Genomic DNA, 12,667 nt, shown 5'->3' with positions numbered 1-12,667 from the left:
GCGTGCTGCAATGTGGTCTTTTTTTTTTTCTTCCACGATTCTCCCCCTTTTTTTATACATTATTGAATTTCCAAATTGTCAACCCGGGGTTTGGGCGACTTGTGGGTTTCTCACCATGAAGCTGGGTGCCGCTGCTGGGTGCTGCGGCAGCGAACATGGTGGTCACTGGTAGTTTACGACGACAGGCCGAGGGCGGACTGACTGGTGCGTGTTTTGCAGCTTGAGGCCTTGGGATCAACCGGAGCACATGCTGGCACTGGCTGGGCTGACAGTAGCAGAAGCGAGCTTGACCGGTCCGGTGCGAAACCGCCGCCGCCGTCGGCTATTCTGTGCCATTGATGCCACGGCCGCGTTTAGACGGGTCATCGGAGCCGCCCACATTCCACTTCTACAATTTGCTCGTGTGTTTCGATGTCCAGCCCCTCTCGATGAAGGCGCCGAGACTGCAATACCGTTCTGAGAATACGCTGCGGGGGCATGGGATACCTTTTTTTTCTGTTTACAAATATCACCATGTTTTATAAAAGGAAGCGGTCCTCTGGTGCCCTGTCCGCCCTCTTCTTCTGGACATGGGGAGCGGCCGGAACCAAGAGCATGCAAGGCAAGGGCCGCTCAATCTTCTGCCGTCGTTTTTACGGGCTGTCCGCCGTGGCCGCCTTGCAGACTGAGTATAGGGAACGGAGCTATGAGTTTGGCAAGACCATCAAGGCAATTGTGCGGGAAAGGTGCCCGCGAGACAAATTTAGGAAACTAGACCTTTCTACTGACCGGCTGTCTACATCTGAAGTCATACGTCCCCCCAATAACGAAGGATGCTGTGAAAAAGTATGTGGCACTTGGCTTGAAAAGCTGATGGAGCAGAAACAGCGCTCTTCTCGTCGGGATAACCCCGCGATTCACTGCGGTGTAGGTGCGTCGGGGAGTTCGTTGAGAAAGGATGCCATGCTTCGAGATAAGTTAGCTTTAGGGGATGGGATGTTGTGTTTTGAAATGGAGGCGGCCGGGTTGATGAACAGGTTTCCTGGTTTGGTTATTCGCGGTATACGCGATTGTGCCGATACACACGAAAATAAAGAGTAGCAAGGCTATGCGGCAATGATGGCAGCTGCGTATGCCAGGCGCCTTTTCTATCAGCTTCCTCCAAACTCAGTCGAGAAAGAGCGCAAGTTGAGGGATGTCGTTGAAAGTGGTGTGTTGTTTCCCCGAAAGCGAGCTCGGGAGGGGGTTGCTGCGACGGGCCATGTCCCTTATAATACAAGTACGAAATGAAAATGAGAATACTCTAATCAATATCAACCTCAAGGACTGCTTTGGCGTTTTCTCATTGGTGCTAGCTCTGAGATTTGGTATCGCAGACGTAGTGAAATTGCTAGTTGACGCAGGGACCAAGATTGACGGAAAGGACAAGGACAAGAGGCCCGAAGTAGTATCAACATTTACGGGAGCACGGCTTGGAAGAAACCCCATGGTAGCGGAATACCGTCCTCTTTTGGTCGGGCATTGACCCACTAAAAAGGCCGCGCCGTGCCGTTGGCCGTTCCCGGGTCCGGGCACTTTGGAGCACCGGCCGGAGCCAGTCACTGTTCCGACAACTCTGGCCAGCGTGGTCAGCTCCCAAAGCCTGATATGATTTGAGCACTTGCTGTTACCTGTCGGCCCAGCGGTAGAGAAGTCAACTCGCAATGCTGTCTACCAGTGTCCAGACTCCATTATGAAACTGGACTGGTCCACGGTTCAATTGTAGTGGTGCTATTTTGGAAGAAATAAGCGCCCGAGGGAAAACCATTGCCCTGCTTTCGATATTCAATTGCTTGGGCACCCTCCATTACAACGCCCGTGTTTAACATCCCTGGCGTCACTTGGGCGCCCTCCAAAAAGCCAACACGAGGAAGCCGTGTGGCAATGTCTCGAGCCATGATGGCAAGGCCAGCCTTCAATACGCATTTAGCCTGGAAAACAGCTGTCGAGCAAAGTCAGAATACCGAGGAGTAGGGACTCGGCTCAAGGGCCTAGGGGATCAGTGCATCTTTCAAGGCTAATAATTTGACAAATAACCCTTGTTGAAGCACGACCTTTCAATTTCATCAACGGTCAACGTCACACATGCTCCGACTGGCAAAAAGAGATGAATACTCCTCGCACATGCCGTGCCTGTCCACGATCCACGGCTCTCGTCTCTCAGAGTGCTCCATGCCAAGACATTCGCCTGCAAGATGGTGTGACAAATCGACACATCATCTGGTCGACTCTGCAACATGACGCGCTGCTCCGAGATTTACAATCCTGCCAATCACACTATTCCCTTTTGGGGTGCGGGGCCACCCATCATTAGCTGGCGCCCCACCCAGCGCGTGGCGGGCTTGGGCTACTACTCCGTAGAGGCACTAACAAAAAGCGCTGCGTCAACATGACAGCAGACAGCAGGAGCTTTGCTCCACTCCTTCCTTTTTTATGCCAGAGCACCTCTGGTGGCTTCAAATGGTTTCGTATAATACACTCGTGTACGAATGCATCACCACGCCGCCTCATCTCGTACCTCGTACTCCGTACCTCGTACCTCAGCTCCATTCTTGTCACAGCCCTCGCTTGCATCCGCCCCTGCTATCTTCTCCCCAATGTCCTCGTACTACCACCAACCTTGAATGCCAGCTGGCGACCCTGATCATCATTTTCGTCATCCCGCCGCCATCACTTGCGACTGCCCGACTGCCCGACTGCCCCCCAGCCAACCGACGAACCAACACATCATTGACGCTATCTAGATCCTACGCCCTTTGCGACCCTACTCCCTCGAACACCTACTCGGCCTCGTTCTGTGTGGCCTCTCCCTGCTCCTCACGCCGCATAGGATACAGGCAGAATGTGGCCCTTCACGAACTGCGGCAAAGACGCCTGCACCGCCCGCGACCTGAATATCACCGACTCCAAGGCGCTGGTCGCCTTATTCCCTTTCGCGGCAGCCTTCGTCGTCGTCAATATCCTCGTCGTACGACACGTATTCCCCAAATTGAGTCGTGCACACGATGAATACCGCGACGGTGAAGACCATTACCTCCCTGCGCATGCCCCGCCCGCTTTGCGACAAGCTCACGCCGAACATGGCGCAAAGAGCTGGAAACGACAAGGTGCCGCCTGGACATTCGGGGCCACCGTTGCCCTGGCCTTCACCTTGGGCCTCATCATACTCGCCGAAATATTGGAGGTTGTTGACCCAGCGGCCAAGAATCTGGCGTTGCATCTTACTGTCCCGTCTCTGCTTTCCCTGCTGATCGTCTTGGTCCCGTGGCTGCAATGCCGAGCCATCATCACCAGCGCGGGATGGAGCTTCCAGCGCACAGCCAAGGGGTCCATCCCCAAGGTGGCCTGGGCTCTGCAGTTGATGCTGTTTGGCGCATGGCTGTTCACCTTCTGGTCCGTAGGCAATACCGTGCCAGAATCAGCCACCAAGGATCTGTATGAGCGCGGCGTCAAGCGGACATCCTCTGAGACATTGACAAAGGAGTGTCTCGAGAGGGTTGGCGTCGTGGGAATCTGCCTCATGGCTCTGTTGGCCGGTTTTGCGTCCGTGTCTACGCCCTGGCACACCTTCGTGGATGCAGCAACAAGGAGGAAACGGCCGGTGACAGAGGCCGATGTCAACAGGAAACAGACTGGTCTGGAGGCTACCAGAGAGATGCTCGTTACGAAGCGCCATCAACTTCAACAGCTGGAAAGAAAAGCGCAAAACTCTGCTACTACTCCGCAGGGCTCGACAGGGCTCGTGGGCAAAATGATGGGAACATTCCGTGGCATTTCAAGCGACGAGGCCGAGATGCGCGCGCTGAGAGTCGACATTTCTGGTCTGGAAACCATGGAAGCGAATCTCGCATCCAACCTATCCATGATGCAGAACCACCGCGCTGCCACGGTCCGAGCCTCAACAGTATGCGGCCGAATCATGCTGGTGCCTTCATACGTCTTTGCGGGCTACTGTGTGTACCGAATTCTCGCCACCACCCTCACCACCCTCCGACGAATCCATTCCCCGTCAGCCAGCTTCTCCAACAGCGACCCCATCAACAGATTTCTCGGCCTCATGGCACGGCACTGGGACCCAAAGCTGGACCAACTCGCGTGGGCAAGAACCATCAGCTTTGCCTTGAGCGGCGTCATCTTGCTCGCCAGCGCAAACAGCGTCGTCCAAACGTTCCATCTCTTTGCCAAGTGGACGCCTGGTCTGCTGCGGCACGCACAGGCAAACTTGGCTTTGACAATTGGACAAATCACAGCCACCTATGTCATTTCTGCATCCCTGTTACTCAGAAGTCAACTACCAGCCAAGGCAGGAGTGGCTGTTACTGGCGTGCTTCAAGGCGCCCTGAGTCCATCCTTTGTGGACCACTGGTTTGAGATGTGGTTTTTGTCAGGAAGTGTTTTGACCCTCGTTGGCATCTGGGTGGGACGCAAGTTATCCAAAGGGTTTGGCGATGATGAGTGGGATGACTACGGGACGGAAGAGATGGGAGCAAAGCGGTCATAGCTAGCATAGACACGTGCCTGTCTCTGGAAAGCATTCTTTTCTTTTTTTGTGCGTTGGAGTTGGGAGTTTCACTATCTTCTATCTGGGCTCGGTCTTTCATAAATATATCACACCAGGCTTCATGCCTCGGTACTCGTTTACCATTCATCCTCGATGCTCAATGCTCCATCCATGTATCCTTCCAAAGCCACGTCCGGTGCAAACCAATCTCACCACACCACCCACATACATGTCGTGCTTCCACCATCACAGTCCCTTGTTCGCCTTGCCCCCAAACTTGGCCATCAACCTCGGGCCATCCATCTCCCTCTCCTTGTCCGCCTTCTCGGCGTACAGCCTAAACCCTTCCAAAATACTCCTCCAGGACCCCTCGGTCACGAACCCAATCTCCTCGCCGTCAGCCCACCGCCCGGCCTCAACCTCGGCCCTCGTCGCCCACGCCCACCGGTCATGCTCCCTCTCATCCAGCCGGACGACGCTCCCGTCGCCCAAGTCCTCGTCCACGTCCACCACGACCGTCACCTTGCCCCACCTCACCATGCCGTGCCTCTGGTCAGACTCCCAAAACGACACCGTCCTCGCCTCGTCCCCCTCGTCGTTGCGCGCCTCCTCCTCCTCGGCCCCCAGGTCCGTCGGCGTCGGCATCGGCGGCGCCTCCTCCAGCATCCCCACGGTGTACAGCATCCTCCTGGCCGCCAGCCCCGTCTCCTCGCGCAGCTCGCGCCGCACCCCGTCCAGCACGCTGCCGTCCTTGCGGTCCGACGTCGATCCCCCGGGAACCTCCCACCTCAGCGGGTACGAGTCGCTCGGCGCCCGGCGCAGGAGGAGCGTCTGCGCGGCGGCGCCGCCCTGCCGCGCGCGGAACACCATTGCCGCCGCCATGAGGCGCTGCAGGTGCGGTCTCGAGGAGAGGAACTCTGACGGCGGGCCCTTCAAGCACGCGGGGATGGCGTCGGAGACGGTGTAGGGCTCGTCCATGGCTACCGTGTTTTTGTGTTTTTAGTTGGTGTCAAGTTGGTTGTCAAGGCAGAGGTTTTGCAGGGCGGGGGGTTCCACTAGCGAATTCGATGGGCCTTGTGGCCGGGCGTCACGGAGCAACATGTGCAATTTGATCAAGGAGAGATGTTGAATCGGCAGCGTGGACACGCGCGATGGTATTTAAAGCTGACACGTCAGGTAGGAGAACCGGTCGCCCCCTCCCCCCTCGGACGGCCAACGGCCAACGTCACCACAGAAAAAGGCATCGCTTTGCAGAAAAAAATATATATTACCAAATCAAAGGCACTAGCACCGCAAGATTCCCAATTCAGTCCCACTCATCCCAACCCACGCCCCTTGCCCCTTCGCCTCGCTACTCTCCTTTCCACGGCCCCCCCCCCCCTTTTGGCTAAGAACAGATCGCCATGCCATTCATCATCAAACTCATCAGTCGTGTAGTCCGTAGCATGCATCCGTTAATCAGCGCGGAGAGAAAAAGCTGGAAACCAGAAGAAGAAAAATTCTGCGTCGGCACGCCAAAACGCTGACTTTGCGTCGGGAGTGAAGGGGGACTTGAAATAGAAGGAAGGCGTGTCCATGTATCCCAGAAATCAAAGGCTAGGTAGATGTTTGCATCTCCTCATCATATAGAGAAATATCAGCGTCTTTCTTTCTCTTCTTCATGCCCGGAGAAGAACAAAACACGAGTTTCAAGGTTGGAAAGAAAAAGATGGATAGGTCTGGGATCCATGGGCGCTATCTTGCGATGGCATCTATAGTCGTTTAACGAAATACGGGGGAAAAAGAGAAGAAGAAAGAAATAGCGTGATTAAGAAAAAACGGGAGGGGGGCGTGACTAGAATGTACAATCTCAGTGCTCTTTTCTTGTTGTCTCTCCCCTTTTACGCCAGCGGGCGTCCCTGACGTCCCTTTTTGTTCGGCACAGTTGTCCATCCATCCTCGTCCACTGGGGTGGTCTCGCCCTCGTCTGCCCCCTGGGCAGCAGAAGCTTGCTGGTCTCGTGCTCCGTTGGCACGGGGTCCTCCTCGGCCTTCATTGCGGTGTCCTCGTGCCGCACCGCCACGGCCCCGACCACCACCTGGGGGTCCGCGGGGGACGCGCTGATCATTGGAGGCCGACCTCCAGTTTCCAGACTCAGTGGCCCTTGACTTGATAGATTCTTTGGGTTCCCGAGGCTCCCGGGGCTCCCGGCTTCGCGGCGCTCCCTTTTCCTCTGTAGACGCTCCGTTTTCCTTCTCGCCAGCTTCGTCCTCGGCAGATTTGAGCTCTGCCTCCTTGGCTTCCTCGGCCTGTGCAGCGGCGGCGGCAGCGGCAGCGGCAGCGGCAGCAGCGTCAGCTTCTTCTTTCTCAGCAGCGGCCTGCTTGGCAAGTCGTCGCTCCTCCTTTGCCTTTTCGTCGGCTTCTCGCTTCTCCCGGATGGCAATCTGGCGCTTCTCCTCGATTTCTTGCTCACGGGCCGCTGTGTTGATGGGTCGAGCGGCTCCGAATGGGTTAGCCTTGGAATCGCCACCAGATGCAGTGGGAGCAGCCTCAGCAGTCTCGGTGACAGTCCTCTTCTGCAGGTTCAAGCGGGGGCGGCCGCCTTGGGCAGCGGGTGCAGGTGCGGAGGGAGAGACAGCGGTTTCAGTCTCTTCTGGGGCCTTGGCAGCATCAGGGCGCATGCTAGAACGCCACTGGAAGTCCTTCTCGGCAGCAGTAGGAGCACGTTCGGGTTGCTCTCGTCGAGGAGGCCGTGAACCGTCCTGTCGTCCCTCACCCCAAGAGGCAGAGCCTTGACGAGATCCGCGGTGAGATTCGCCCCGCTCACCCATGCCTTCGGGAGCGGGACGAGATCGGCTACCTTCACGAGGTCCAGGACCACCCTCCTGAGGCGGCAAAGGAGAAAGAGGTCCGCGTCGTTCCCAGTTCATCTCACGAGGAGCACGGGGTTCAGCGGCAGGGTCACGAGGAGGGCGACGCTCACGGTCACCACCAAAGTCAGAACCAGCACGACCACCACGCCCAGGAAGATCCGGAAGAGGTCCCTTGCGAGTCCAGTCACTAAGATCGCGAGAAGATTCGCCGCCGCGGCTGTCACCACCACGAGCTGTATATTGTCAGTGAACTCATTGATTATCACCTAGTATAGGCAGCAGCAGCAACTTACGAGGGTCGGCAATCTTAATCTTGATCATTCGTCCATTAAAGGATTCTCCATCAAGTGTCAAGGCCTTCTTGAGCCCTTCGATATCAGCAAACTCGACATATCCGAAACCCTTGGGGCGCTGCATCTCGCGGTCCTCAATAATGCGGACGCTGACAATCTCGCAGCCCTCGAAGAATTCGGTGACGGTCTCATTGGTAGCGTCATAGGCAAGGTTACCAAGGTGGGCAGTGAATGGGGGCTTATCGGGAAGTTTCTGAGGAAGGTTCTCCCTGATGGAGGAGTAGCCTGGCTTGCGGTTAGCGATGAAAGCTGAAGACTGAAATATCTGCCAAGTACTGACCTCTATCCTGCCAATTCGACATGCCACTGCTGCCACCTCCAAAGCGAGGTCGGTCGCTAGGGGGAAGAGGCTGAGTGCCTAGTTACACATTGTTATCAACATCACTGCTACGCGTCGCGACATATCGAGAAGTCCAATCATACCGGTGACTGCAAGCGAGGGTCCGTGTCAGTGGCTTTGGCTTCAGCATGCTACGGCGTGGGTATCCGACTCACCATAAGTTTCCTCAACTTCATCAGCCCAAGACCCTCCTCCAAAACCTGAATATTGGATTAGCAAACGGACACGACACAACATGACAGGGGGAGGTTGGCGGCGGGGTTCGTGATGGCCCCGCGACTAGCAACGCACCACTATCAGTCAGAAAGTCCCCCAGGGACATTTTCTGCTGCTGTTCCTTCTTCTTGGGAGCTGCAGCACAATAAAATCGTCAGCCATGCTCTGAATTGGTTGGTGAGTCCGTCTTTGGTATTTCGGGGTCGGGCATACCCATGATTGCGGCGTGGGCGGCTACGCGCAACCGAGTCAAAGACCGATGCGCGCAGGACAAAAGTCGACAGGCGAAGAGCCGAACCGAGCAGCTCTCTCCTCGTCAAGCGGGCAAAGGGGATGACGGACAATGTCGCTGGTTCCGAACGAGGTAAGATTTTCTGCTTTTTTGGTCCAAGCCGGGGATTGGCGCGGGATCGGAACGATCGCGATAGTTGACAAGACCCCGACGAGCGTTGCCGTGTCTGGGGTTGTTTCGAGTCGAAATTTGCTCGAGCGTGGAAAAAATGCTGGAGTATGTGAGGGTTGCCTTCAATTTTCGCCAGCCAGGGAGTGGGATGCGCTAGTCCTATTTAATTCTAGTCCAGGTGTGCCGATGTGCGGCTTGACGGGGAGGGACAGCTTGCACCTTGAACACTTGAAGGCCTTTGGGGCTTTGGTCCAGCTCCTATTGGGCCGTTCCGGGGACGGAGTCAGCACCTACAGCGAGCTGGTGGTGCTGTAGAGACGAAGTCCACCATGTGTTTTAGTAGTCCAGCCAACCAGACCAAGGCCCTTGGGTTTGTGCGTTCATGCCGAGACCCACCTCGGACCACATATGGCCCCATGTACTCCGTAAAAGTTGCGAGTTGCCAGTCGGTATCTCAAGGTCAACGACAAGAACCAACCTGAGCCAACGAAAAAAAAGACAGCTATGAGCTTCTGACCCTTACAGCGTCGCATATCAGGGACTGAACATGCTTCTTTCATGAATCTGGCCTCAATTTTGCCTCGGGGTCCAGCGAATACTTTGTTCAAGAGCGCCGCCAAGTCTTGGCATAAGCTCTGCCAGAGCAAAGCCTTTCAAGATGGCATCAAACGGTGATGACAGAACACCAAACATGCAACGGAGGCCACAAAGGCCAGGATTCTTTCCTCCCGAATTTGTAGAGCTTGTTGTGCCTCCATTAAAAGTAGGTGTCTACTCGGGTATGTCAGCATCCACTGTCCTGCATCTCTACATCTCTGCATCTCTGCATCACAGAGAAAAATTTGTCTAATACGCAAACAGGTACGGCGGGTGTTTTGGCCGGAGTAGGTGGAGCAATTGCCAGAGATACCAGCCCTGTGGCTAGCGGTGTATTCTCTGGAGTACAATGGTTCATGCTGGGCAGCAGCTTCTGGTGTAGGTCAAGTCTTATATGGCTACTCTTCAATCTCGCCAAATGGTCATCATCTTGACTAACGCTCATGCAGTCACCAGATCTGTAGGAATAAAAGTGTACGGGGGCGAAGGAAGAATGACAACAACAGACAAAGTGTATGTCAGTGGCTTGGCTGGTTCGACAGCGGGAGCCGTGGCTGGGTTGGCTCGTGAGTATTATCATTCACATTAACAATTACTTTCACTGCGTTCCTCTGGCTGATGGTTCTTGACAGGTGGCCCTGCGAGACTATTGCCAGCAATGGTTATATGGGGTTTAGTAGGAGCAGGTGGGCAAGCAATTGCCAATCGCTCGACACCATCACAGGCTAGCAAAAGTAGTGACGGCAGCAGTTGGCTTTCAAAGCTGAGCCCGTTGAAAAAGTTGACCGATGAGGAGTATATCGATATGATGAAGGAGAAGATTTTGAAAGTAGAGGTGGATATTGCTCTGATTGATGATCGAATTGCCGAACTCAAAGCTGCTGAGGAGGAAAAAGAGGGTCGAAGCCAGGCTGGAGATGCCTCGCGATGAAGATATCAAAAAGAAATGGAGACAAATGAATCGTGGGGGGTGAGCAATGCCTGAATCAGAAGCGTGGCATAAGAGGGGGTACGCTTGTAACATTAGGGACATGACATTGTGTTCTATGCGGAAGGGAATATCATAAGGGCTTAGGGTAGGCTATTGTATCATTTCGTGGATCAGCTATTCTAGTGTGTGAAATACCTGAAGTACTTTTGTCGTCATACAACGAGTTGCTCTCTGCGATTGTGATATTTTGTCTAGTCAGCCACCTGCCACTGTTGATGAAGGAGCTTTCGTCAGGCTGGATCACGCATCCCTCGCAATTTCAAGCGAGAGGAGCCCCATTGCCGTCGCTTGTGTAACGAAATGAGAGGGCAAAAAAAATAAAAATAATGATGATGATGATGATGATGACGAAGAGAAGAAAATAGGGGGAAAAGTAGGAATTAATATTCTTGTGACTATTTCTTCATCTGGTCTAAGTTACCTAGACACATGACCGACTCCACGCATTGTGGCTTCTGAGAATACATGTACTCCTTGGCCCGATGCTTAGGGTAGCGGAGTAGGTCGCGATCAACGGCATTGAAGTTGACGGAGAGTTTTGTGCGCTAAAATACTGTAAGCCCACACTTGACCAAATAATGCGCTAACAAATCCCCGCTGCCAAAACATTGAATGTGGACAGGACCGGGAAGAAGCCAGGAGGTCGGAATGATTAGCACATTCATATATGCCAGATGGCAGGGCCGTCGGACTAGTGCCATGGCAATACATAGTTCCGTCGTCCAATATTATCAATAGTATCTGTCGAACATACGCCAGGCTATATCAAGGCTGGCTGCGCAGACCATCCCGCCAACGACCCCGTCGCCCGTACCTGCCTAAACAAAGCGAGCCTGATGTCGCGACACGCTGGTATTTGTCGTGGTGTTGATTTGATAGCCTAGTCGGTACCTGTACGACATGGATCATGGGGCGCAGAGTGTTCTGCCGACTGGCATGATAAAATGGGGTTTGATTTCGATGAGGCCTCCATTGACCATCCACACCTCCTGCACCCTGGGCGAGGACAAGCTGACGGACATTAGAGCGTTATCAGACCTCTGATTAAGTATGCCGACACGGTCGTCGGCCAAGCAAAGTACTATTGCGTACGGAGCATGCTGGATGCTTTTGTGGCGTTGCCCGTGGTATCGTCTTGATATTTGGGACTCAGCCATTTGAACCAACGCCCACTAATCCCCATCAATGACGAGCATGGGAACATTGGGACCAGACACAAGGACCTTACTGAATTGCGATGGCGCAGAGAGTGGTTGGCCTGCCCGATAGCGTGACATGGGGCTTGGATTTTTGCCCTGAACTGCATGAATGAAGTAGGCGAAGATGAATCGAAAGACAGGTCCGCGCCAGTGGCAGGTTCCGTTGGCGTCGAGGTCGGTGCTTGTTAAGCGTGTCAGTGCGATGCAGAATTTGCTCAACAAGCAAAATATCAACTGGCAGCAACAGTAGCACAAGTGGGCGCGGCTCTGCAGCATCGACGGCAACATTGACACACGTCACACGTCACACTCGAGCAATCTCCGCTCCATTCTTGCCTCGCGCCCGACACTCGCCGGGCTGCACACTAGCTGCTGACCATTTGGCCATTTGCGATGTTGTCAAGCCAGAAGTCTCCATGTCCAGTCGATCTTGTCCGCCTGTCCAAGGAGTGTCTCTGAGGAATAGTACTTGCGTCCATGTATGGAGTACATCCGCACGCTGCCCCGTGCCCCGTCATGGTGGTCATTGGTGCATAGCGGCTCTGAGCGGCTCTGAGCCCTCGGACCGCTCAAGTACCATTACCCCGAACCCAAGTACCCGGCGTAGCGGCTCCAGCCCACCGGACACTTCCATGTCCACTGACATGGCGCCCCAGAGCACTCTGACGCCCGAACATTGAACTCGAGCGCTGCACTGCAGGCGACGATCAATTGATCTATGTAACCAAAGGATTGCCTAGCACTCTGTAGGTACATCCTTCTTTTTTCTCCGACCTCCGTAATCTCATGTATGCATTTCTTTGACGACGGGTCTTCCCACTCTATTACCTCTCTTCTTCTGTTATCTACAAAGCCCTTTGCGCGCCTGCGAGGCTTCCCTGGCCTCTTATCCTGTTTGCCGCCATAAGCCTCTCTTTGCCCATTGACGGCCGGCCCGCTTCCAACAGCTCCAGGACAACGTCCAGCCCGCCCCGACACATCCGCCACGTATCCCGGGCTTCCAGCTCCTCCAACTACTTGCACTCTCATCACGCCCCTCGGCTGTGACGTTCTGGGGGAACGGCCTTGGGTTCCGGCATACTCGGATCGGTGCGCAATCGGAAAATTTGTGTCGCCAAGCTGCTCGGCGCGGCCATCTACCACTGACGATCGACCGTGCAGTGCGGCCCAACCTCGAGACCCCGACCATCGCGAAGT

General features: G+C 54.8%; 5 protein-coding genes across 5 annotated transcripts; 3 read left to right on the top strand and 2 right to left on the bottom strand.

Moving 5' to 3' along the window:
• Positions 1 to 513: 513 nt before the first annotated feature.
• Positions 514 to 1,080, top strand: G6M90_00g056460 (uncharacterized protein; the record flags this gene model as incomplete). The annotated part of the gene is made up of 1 exon (XM_066130619.1): positions 514 to 1,080. One exon carries the CDS (start codon positions 514 to 516, stop codon positions 1,078 to 1,080), a length of 567 nt encoding a protein of 188 aa, XP_065986901.1.
• A 1,780-nt stretch (positions 1,081 to 2,860) lies between these two features.
• Positions 2,861 to 4,519, top strand: GTG2 (GPCR-type G protein 2; the record flags this gene model as incomplete). The annotated part of the gene is made up of 1 exon (XM_014688751.1): positions 2,861 to 4,519. One exon carries the CDS (start codon positions 2,861 to 2,863, stop codon positions 4,517 to 4,519), a length of 1,659 nt encoding a protein of 552 aa, XP_014544237.1.
• A 246-nt stretch (positions 4,520 to 4,765) lies between these two features.
• Positions 4,766 to 5,497, bottom strand: G6M90_00g056440 (uncharacterized protein; the record flags this gene model as incomplete). Its single annotated transcript, XM_014688750.1, has 1 exon — positions 4,766 to 5,497. One exon carries the CDS (start codon positions 5,495 to 5,497, stop codon positions 4,766 to 4,768), a length of 732 nt encoding a protein of 243 aa, XP_014544236.1.
• A 902-nt stretch (positions 5,498 to 6,399) lies between these two features.
• On the bottom strand, positions 6,400 to 8,497 carry G6M90_00g056430 (uncharacterized protein; the record flags this gene model as incomplete). The annotated part of the gene is made up of 7 exons (XM_066130618.1): positions 6,400 to 7,604; positions 7,665 to 7,949; positions 8,005 to 8,082; positions 8,148 to 8,153; positions 8,220 to 8,264; positions 8,356 to 8,415; positions 8,494 to 8,497. 7 exons carry the CDS (start codon positions 8,495 to 8,497, stop codon positions 6,400 to 6,402), a joined length of 1,683 nt encoding a protein of 560 aa, XP_065986743.1.
• An 844-nt stretch (positions 8,498 to 9,341) lies between these two features.
• Positions 9,342 to 10,211, top strand: G6M90_00g056420 (uncharacterized protein; the record flags this gene model as incomplete). The annotated part of the gene is made up of 4 exons (XM_014688748.1): positions 9,342 to 9,462; positions 9,545 to 9,658; positions 9,730 to 9,846; positions 9,913 to 10,211. The coding sequence occupies 4 exons, from the start codon at positions 9,342 to 9,344 to the stop codon at positions 10,209 to 10,211; spliced, it is 651 nt and encodes a 216-aa protein (XP_014544234.1).
• Between the last annotated feature and the right edge of the window lie 2,456 nt (positions 10,212 to 12,667).

This window comes from Metarhizium brunneum, chromosome 3, assembly GCF_013426205.1.
Source record: "Metarhizium brunneum chromosome 3, complete sequence".
In the NCBI taxonomy this organism is placed as follows: domain Eukaryota; kingdom Fungi; phylum Ascomycota; class Sordariomycetes; order Hypocreales; family Clavicipitaceae; genus Metarhizium; species Metarhizium brunneum.
This window is presented reverse-complemented; position numbering and strand designations above follow the sequence as displayed.